The sequence below is a fragment of the Triticum dicoccoides genome, chromosome 5A (assembly GCF_002162155.2).
Source record: "Triticum dicoccoides isolate Atlit2015 ecotype Zavitan chromosome 5A, WEW_v2.0, whole genome shotgun sequence".
Taxonomy (NCBI): domain Eukaryota; kingdom Viridiplantae; phylum Streptophyta; class Magnoliopsida; order Poales; family Poaceae; genus Triticum; species Triticum dicoccoides.
This window is the reverse complement of record NC_041388.1, coordinates 655,332,423-655,341,152: the sequence shown is the minus strand read 5'-3', so window position 1 is coordinate 655,341,152 and position 8,730 is coordinate 655,332,423. Positions and strand designations below refer to the sequence as shown.

General features: G+C 50.3%; 1 protein-coding gene across 1 annotated transcript; it reads right to left on the bottom strand.

Annotated features, from left to right (window-relative positions):
* Nucleotides 1-2,422: 2,422 nt before the first annotated feature.
* LOC119303802 (U-box domain-containing protein 11-like) lies at nt 2,423-4,707 on the bottom strand. Its single transcript, XM_037580952.1, has one exon. It carries the CDS (start codon nt 4,296-4,298, stop codon nt 2,700-2,702), a length of 1,599 nt encoding a protein of 532 aa, XP_037436849.1. The 5' UTR covers nt 4,299-4,707; the 3' UTR covers nt 2,423-2,699.
* Nucleotides 4,708-8,730: the final 4,023 nt, after the last annotated feature.

Sequence of the window (8,730 nt, the reverse complement as noted above, 5' to 3'; positions counted from 1 at the left end):
ACGGCGATGCGATGCCCAAGCCATCTATTTCGGTTCATGAATGCGGCGCCAAACTGTTTTTGTTTGTTATACAATACAACAAAAGAGGAAGAACAATCAGAAAAGGTAAGGGTAACATGAGGGAGGGAGTGGGTACTATTCCTCTCTTTGAGAATTATTATTGCCAACCTGTAACCTTTCCTTTCAGAGAAAGTGCCCCCTGCAAGCCTGCCTCCCCTGAAATCAGCAGACCATAACTACGGAAAACACCCAATCCAGTGCCGACCTGACTGACCTCCAACAAGATGATCTTAGCCACAATCATTATATAGGATCCATATATTGATATGTAATGTCGCAGTTGCCGGCTTTAATACATTTCATTTGATGGCTTGATGCGATAGGACCTAGACAATGACCGTAATCAGTAGCAGGCTATACTCTGAACATCTTTTGTTCGTCAGGCAGACGCAAAACGACCGGTTCGACGGTGAATGAAGATTGATTTCTTCACGTCAGAGATTAACTACAATCTTTTCCGTGTCCTTATTGGTTTTACGCACACTGACTAAAAACACTCACCATCTTCATCTAAATTCAGCGAGATCGATGTGTAGCTCTGTATATTCGCGCTTCGCTGGTGCTCTAGTCTTTGAACGGCTGCAGCTGCAAAGGCATAGCCAGTATCTGATGCTGAAAACATCCCCGAATACTGTATGGTTGGAGCAAGATTGTCTTTGAACGGCTGCAGCTGCAAAGGCATATTCTGGCAGGCAGGTAACCGTTGGTTGCAGCAGAAAGAATTATGGTTGGAGCAGATTGCACGGAAGTGATGCACAATGGCGGCACCTCCCCGAATACTGTATGCAATTTTTATTTGCTGCAGGTTTGATTGCGGACCCAGGCAGAACCGACGCACTTGGGGCGCAAAGGGGGCGCCGGGCAAAATGAATTTGGCGCGAAACGTGGTGGACCCGCCGAGTCAGCGACTGTGCGATGCCTAGAATCTTTGTCGTTCTCGTCGCCTCGGTTTCCTGCGGGAATCAATATGAAGGTTGCCGCCGCCAGTCAGCCTTCCATTGATTTACGGGCGGCGTGGTGAAGGCGGCGTGCCCTCGAGGATATCGCCGCTCGGCGTCGTCATCCTCGACGATAGTGACGAGGAGACGCCCGGGCCGTCCAACCCCGTCCGTCACGGTGACCTAGGGCAGGGCTGCAGCAAGGACGGCGGCGACGTGCAAGACGACGACGGCGGCGACTATACCAACTTCTACAGGCTCCTCGGCATGTAGAAGGCTCAGAGTTTTTAGTTTATTTTTAAGTTATGTTTTAAGTTTGTACACATATCAATGAAAATGCCTGAATTTCTTTCAAATTTGTATCATTTTGTACGAAGTTTGGTTTTCAAAAAGCGCCATCTGGGTCAGCTTGGAGCGGCAGTTGGGAACCCGACCGCCTCCGTGGCGAAAAAAGCGCCGGCTAGCCCTCAGAAAGCGCTATTTCAGTCTCAGGGGCACCGAATGGCTGGAGATGCTCTAATCAGGGACGATCCGCGCCGTGATGGAGAAAGGGGGTGATAGATACCTCGGCATCGACTGATTGATCGTTTGATTGGCCATGTGGATGGGCAAGCAATAGCATGAGGGGGGTCACATGATGGACTAATCTACAGAGATCTCATCTCAGGGAAGGTTCAGGGCATCATTCTGCACGCCAGGTCAGGGAGAACATGCCACGCCATGCTGCTGTTCCCGCCCTCTGTCATTCTACTCCCTCTGTCTTAAAATATAAGAACATTTTTAACACTGTACTATACTCGTGTCAAAAACATTCTTATATTATGGGACGAAGGAAGTAGTACATTTGTACCTGCAGGTCCGTCAGTGGCCACGTGACTGACTGCGCATCATGCACCCTTGAGTACATGATTACCAACAGTTGACCAGCACGGAGGTCGACCAGGGTTACGGATAACAATGCAGATCCTTGCATGGTTAGTCGTTGCAAGAGAAAGAAAATGCATGGAGGGTTCTTCAGATGCAATGCTACACCCACCCAAATCTGAATCTGACGCCGCGATGCGATGCCCACGCCATTTATGCCGGTTCATGAATGCGACTTTGCACACCAAAAAAGGAAGAACAATCTGGAAAGAGTAGCCTGAGCCCTGAGGGAGAGAGTGGGTATTCCCCTCTTTGGAAATCGTTGCCAACCTGTGGCATTTCCTTTCAGAGAAAGTGCCTGCTGCCTCCCTAGCAACCAGCTCATAACCACGGAAAACAACCTACTGCCGAGCTGACTGACCTCCAACAAGACGAGCTTAATTAACTCGAGACGTCGCAGTTGCCGGGATTAATACATTTCAGTTTGATGCGGTAGCACCTAGACAGACAATAACAGTGAGCCGAAGCAGGCCATATTCTCAACATCTTTTGTTCGTCAGACAGACACGATTGGTTCGACTGTGGATGCAGATTGATTTCTTCACATCAGAGATTAATTACAATCTTTCCCGTCTTCTTATTGGGTTCACGCACACTGACTAAAGGAAAACACTCATCATCGTCATCTAAATCTACGCTACCACTCGTATGAAAAACAGCAATATACAGAGATTCCTACAGAGGAAAAGCATGCCTGGACTGAGCTGAATCCGTGGCACATGCTGTACAAGGCAAGATGGATGATCCAAGTCGCAGGTCGGATGGATCGCCGTCATGTCATGTCCGGGGGAACACGCCCAGCATCCTGCCCCTGCCGAGGCACTCGGAGAGCTTCTTGGCGCCGTCCACCTCGGCGGCCAGCAGCGCCTGCACGAACCCGCACGCGCCGGCGGCCACCATCTGCTTCCGGCACCGCCGGGACTGCGACACGCCCAGCAGCACCGCCACGGGGAACCGCTTGTCGCCGCCCCGAACGGCCGGGTCCAGCAGCCGGACCACCTTCACGATGCCCATCTCCTCCTTCCGGAACAGCGCCCGGTAGCTGCCGCTCGCGGCGACCAGCGTGGCCAGCGCCCTCGCGGCCGCGTCCCTCTCGGCCACGGCCTTCGCCTCCAGCATCCACACCAGCCTCGGCATCGCCTCCCCGACCTCCTCCCTCGACTTGCCGCTGCCGACGTTGCAGAGCTCGGCCAGCGCCATGGCGGCCTCCGTGCGGGTGTTGGTGCTGTCGCTGCCCAGCGCGGCCACCACATGGCTGAGGAAGGTGGCGGACACGGCTATCTCGGCGATGACGCGGAAGGAGGCCATGTTGCGGAGCAGCCCGAACGCCGGCGCGAGGCCCGGCTCGTCGCCGCGGCACGAATCCAGGAAGTCCTTGACGCAGCCGAGGGCGCCTGCGTGGAACGCCTCGACCTTGAGGCTCTGGCCCTCGTCGCCGTCGCTGGCCGTTAGGTTCCGGAGGCAGCCGAGCGCGTGCTCCTGCGCCCGCGGGGTGCCGAGCGAGACGAGCTGCACGAGCAAGGGGATCGCGCCCTCGTCGCGGAACGCGGGCAGCAGGTCCGGGAACGCGGCGATGTTCCGGAGCACGCCCGCGGCAGCGGCCTGCGACGCCGGGGTGCCGGAGGCGCAGGCCACGAGGAGCGCGCCCACGCCTCCACGAGCCGACACAGTCGCCGCCGCGTCCCGCGACGAGGCGGTCAGCGGCTCCAGCGCGACGCACGCCTGCTCGGTGCTGGCGCCGCCGGACTCCAGCGCGCGGCAGAGGTGGGGCACGACGGTGCCCGACTCCTTGGCCAAGAACCTGCAAGTGGCCTCGGAGGACGCGAACGCGGCCAGCACGGACACGGCCTTGTCGCGGGTGGCCGGAAGGAGATCGCCGGAGTCGAGCATCGCGGCGACCGCAGACACAGCAGTGGCAGAGCACGACCCCGGCTGGGACGACCGGACAGATTCGGCGAGCGAGTCGAGCGCCGCGGCTCGGGAAACGGACGAGCCAAGCCGGAGGCGAGAGAGCAGGCCGTCGGACTCAGACCCATCGCCTTCGGCCGGGGAGACGAGCAGGCGCGCGTCGGCTGCGAGCTGGGAGAGCGAGGCGGCGGAGGAGGAGAGGAGCGAGACGGTGTGGAGGTGGCCGAGGGGAGGGCCACTGCAGACGGACATGAGAGCCGAGAGCGCGGACGCGAGGGGCGCGAGGAGCGGCGCGGAGGACGGGAAGGCGGGCTGCGAGAGGGAGGAAGAGAGCGACGAGACGGAGGCGGAGATGGACGGCCAGTGGCGGCGGAACGCCGGAGACAAAGCTGCCGCGGCTGGGAGCTCATCCAACAGGCGGAAGCACTCCGCGAGCGCGTCGCCGGTGGGCTCCGGGGGCGGTTGCATGGCGTGGTACTGGAGCGGAGACAAAAATGGGAAGGGAGACAAAATGGGAAGAGGAGCAAAGCCAAGCAGCTCGAACTGATGCTGTTCTCACCGATGAGGAATCAGGGAAGGCTGCCCGGCCGTCGCCGTCGTGCTACAACTGCCCCTGCCCGAGAAGACGTCCTCAACCAACGACCTAAAATTGGTTGGGTCAACACCATGGAGATGCAAGCACAAGGGAGACAAGTGGTGTTCTAAAAAAGAAACAAGTGAGAGAAGTGACCAACCAGTGAATGAAGGTCAAAACTCTAAAGGTTGAGTTTTTCAAAGGGATTGGTCATGGAAGTAGCTATGACATGGGGACACTCGTTGAGGTAGTAGTAATTTACCGAGTCCAGCTTGTGAACTTCATGCAAGTGGCACGGTTTGTAAGACATTGTTAATCAGTTAATCAGACACGTATCTGGTTGCACTTGTGAGAGAGAAGAATTATCAGTGAAAGCTCATTGCTTGGGCTAAAATGCCTTCTTTGATGGATGCTTGCACCGCATTTAAGTTGCTCACTAGACACGAATGGTTCAATTTTTTCTGACCGAACTCGTAGGAATTTCTTCCAATAGAGTATTTTTTATAATTTTTCAAATTGTTATGTACAAAAGGTAAAACAAGGAGCTATGGTCTAAAACTATGAGCTAAATAACCGCACACACAAAAACAAAATGTGCTAAGGCTGCCTAGTCACCTCTTGAGAGGAAATTTTCGACAACAACGAAGAGCTCTAGTTGCAAAGATTGTGTGAAAGATCGGACCCATTCTGACAGAGCAACATATGAGTTCCTCTGGCGTAAACCAGGTTGGGCGTAACTCCTCTGGAGATGAACTGTTCGCGAGGATTCCAAATGGCCCAAGATATCAAGATGATAATGTCCATGGCGAAGGGCAAGTGAATCATTTGGTCTTAATTGGGAGAGTTGCTCCGGAATACTCGCTGGCAGAGATGGGCTTTAAGAAAACTTCCTGACAAAGAAGACCAATTAGGTCAAGAATAATGCCCTGCTTAGTAAATGATTGTTCAAACTTCTCACTGAGGATAGTGTTTGGCAAACCATGATGTGCAGTAAGTATTTAGGCCACAAGGATGCGTCTCATGCCTATTGGAAACCTGACAACTTGCACTTCCGGTTAGCCTAATGGCGGCAAAGAAACATTTTTTCAGCTTTGGATCCTTCGCGATAAAAGGACGGTTGGAGATTCATTTCTGGGAGGACATCTGGCTAAGAATGCTAGTTTCCGAGAACAATATCCAGTCATGTGCATCATTGTTCGCGATAAGATTAATACTATTGCGCAAGTGCTCAGTTCATCCTTGCCAAATATTTCGTTTAGGAGGGATTTAATTGACCCTAGACTTATGTCGTGGCAAATCTTCATACTCGGCTTAAGGAGATGAGTGCAAATAATGAACAAAGCATTATTCTCAATCCTAGAGTAAATATCAATTCAACTTGATACTCGGCTTCAGGAGCAGATGATGGAAGCATAGTCCTTCATGGGTGGAGAAAGTTAGTCGACGTATACAACATGGATATTGGAGATAGGATGATCTCCATGCTCCACCATGGACTTGCAGGGAATTTCCTCTTCCTCGGTTTCATTGTTGTTGAACGAGATGAGGAGTAGTTTTGCTTTTCTATCGTGTTGCCTCATGATCCTCCACCTTTGCAAGGCGTGTTTTATGCTAGTGTTGGTACTGATGTGCTGATGATGCACACGTATGTTCTAAGGTGAAACCTTTTAAGAAATTATGACATTTTGTAGTATTGCCATTAGTTTTCTTACATTGAAACAGTAGGAGAGGCTCCTACTGTGTAATTGAATTAAACAATAGAGAGTGTTTACAATTATATTTTTATGTACAAGGCCCCACAGCGAGCCCTGAGGATTCTGGGAGTAGCAGCTAATGTCAAGAAAAAGCTCCCAGAAGGAAAAAAATTAAAACAAATTTACAAAGAGGCCTCTTTAGCTCTATGAGATAGCAACAGAAGATTTGTCTTGAATCTTTGTCTCCAAGAGGCCTCACTTGGTGGGATCCTTCTAAAATTTTTGTTGTTTCTTTCTTTCTTTCCAAATGCTCCAATCTACCGCCAAGAAAATTTCTATGAATAAGGGCTTATGCCACTCTCTTTTGGCACGATCAATCATTCGTAGACGCCAAGTAGAGGGCGGCCAAGTTATGTTTAGGGTGTCCCAACACTTCTTGCTAAAGGGGCGGGTGAAGATCATATGATTGATGGTTTTTTCCGAACCGATTAAGAAACCGAGAAGTCTAGATTATGGAGACTCTCTAAGTTTTTCTCTGATTTCCTGTGTCTGTACTACTTCACTTTAGACCCGACATATTGTATGTATCCTTCGCCCTTATTTTAAGTTCAAAGAATCTGCCTTCACCCTTCGCGCGTGTAGGTCATACAGGAGGCAGTCACCGTCATCCTCCCCAATGTTGTAGTGATGCATTTGATCATGTTACTTTGTGGTGAGCCTATCATGCAAGATCATACATCCAAAGACTTTCGGTTTCATGGTGCCTTTAGATTTCCAAAGCCAAGTGAATGCTTGGTGTGCGCGAGCCCCCATAAAGACAAATTGGTAGTATTTGCTGGCGTTGAAGTCGGTGGCGCCCCAGGAGTAAAACCACACATCATGGTCCACAGTTATGGGTTGCGTGCATACCATGGTGATCTTGAGGTTTTGCACTTCTTCATAGGCCGAAGGCGATAGCGGGAGATGGAACGCATCCTACAGTGTCATGCACCCCAAGAAACTCTCAACCGAATCATCTTCATGTTCGACAAAGGAGAAGGCTCGTGGATGTTTTGCCGCATCTATGTCATCAAGCCAAAGATCTTTCCAAAAGAGCGTCTTCCTGCCAGATACCACGATGACCTTTGAAATTCCACGGTATATCGAAGATAGCTTGAGTATGTCACGCCACCATGGAGATCCAATAGGGTTGGGTGCACAAGGAACCTTTTGGTTGTAATATGTGTCCCATGTGAGTTGCACCAAGGGATGTCAAGTTTATAAATTTTGTGGAGGAACTTGAGTAGTAGCGCCTCATTTTGAGTGTTGAGATCAAGGACCCCCAAACCGCCACACTCTTTAGGTATGCATACCATTTTCCATGCATCGAGTTACATTTTTCCCCTTGGTCCGTTTTCTTTATCCAAAGGCATCTTCGATGAATTTTTCCCAGTATTTCAATGAGTTTTGGGGGGAACCTGAAGGTGCACATGGCTTATATCAAGAGCGATGTCATTGTTGAATTGGGGAGCGTGAGCTTCCCCCGATAGGACACCATGGACAGTGTAGAGGTAAGGTGATGTTCAGCGTGACAAAACGAGTGGCATAAGGTCCTGGATAGTTGGGCGATTGGTACCAAGCGGAAGGTCAAGGTAAGTGAACGACATGGATCCAATTTTGCAGCCAGAGATGTCGGTGATGTTGTTGCTCAGGTCACTGTCCATATTGATGGGATCAATGTTGACTTATGAAAGTTTAATCGTGAGTCTGATGGAAGTCGCATAGTCAGTGAGGATGTCCTTGATTTTTTTATTGGGTGACACATGCAGGTAGAGCGATGTCATCCGCATATTGAATAAGGGAAGTCCATTTGTCTGGAGCTTGGAAAAGGTAGTTGTATATCTCCTCTTCTAAAGGTGTTGTTGATGGATTCCTGAAGGAGTTCAGTAGCTAGAACAAAGATTAGAGGGGACAAGGGGTCTCCTTGGCTCACACCCCTTCTGCAATGGAACTGCCTTTCAGGTACTCAGTTGAGGAGGATGGAAGATTTCCCAGTGGAGAAGATGGTCTTAATCCATTATAACCAATGATCATTGAAACCCATGTGTTTCATAATGTCAAGCATAGCCATGTGTTCAGTCGTATCGAAAGCTTTGGCAAAATCCAGTTTTAGTAGAACAATGTTTTTCTTCGATGTTTGGAATTGATGTATATATTGTAATGACCAAGCTAAGCAATCTTGTATGGATCGCCCCTTCAGGAAGTCGTACTGATTCTTGAGAATGATTTGCAGGATATCCTTTTGGAGTCGGTTGGAAAGAAGCTTTATTATCACTTTTAAGCAACAATTTAGTAGTGTGATGGGGCGACAATCGTTGACTATTTCAGGATAGTCTTTGGAATGAGTGTGATCAGTCCATAGTTGGTGCTCTCAAGGTTGAGGGTACCTACATCGAATTGGTTGCAAAGCTCATAGAAATCATCTTCGATGATGTGCCATAGAGCTTTTAGGAAAATCCCACTAAACCCGTCAAGAGGTGTACAATTGCCGACATTTTGTTGATGATTGCATCAATTTTCTGCCTCTGTGAAGGGTTATGTAAGCATGTCAAGTCCCGAGTTTTTCTTATTAAGAATGCTAAGTTCAATTTCA

Excerpts from the sequence above, each read along its gene's own strand:
- LOC119303802 (XM_037580952.1), bottom strand. The coding sequence starts at position 4,298 with ATGCAACCGCCCCCGGAGCCCACCGGCGACGCGCTCGCGGAGTGCTTC.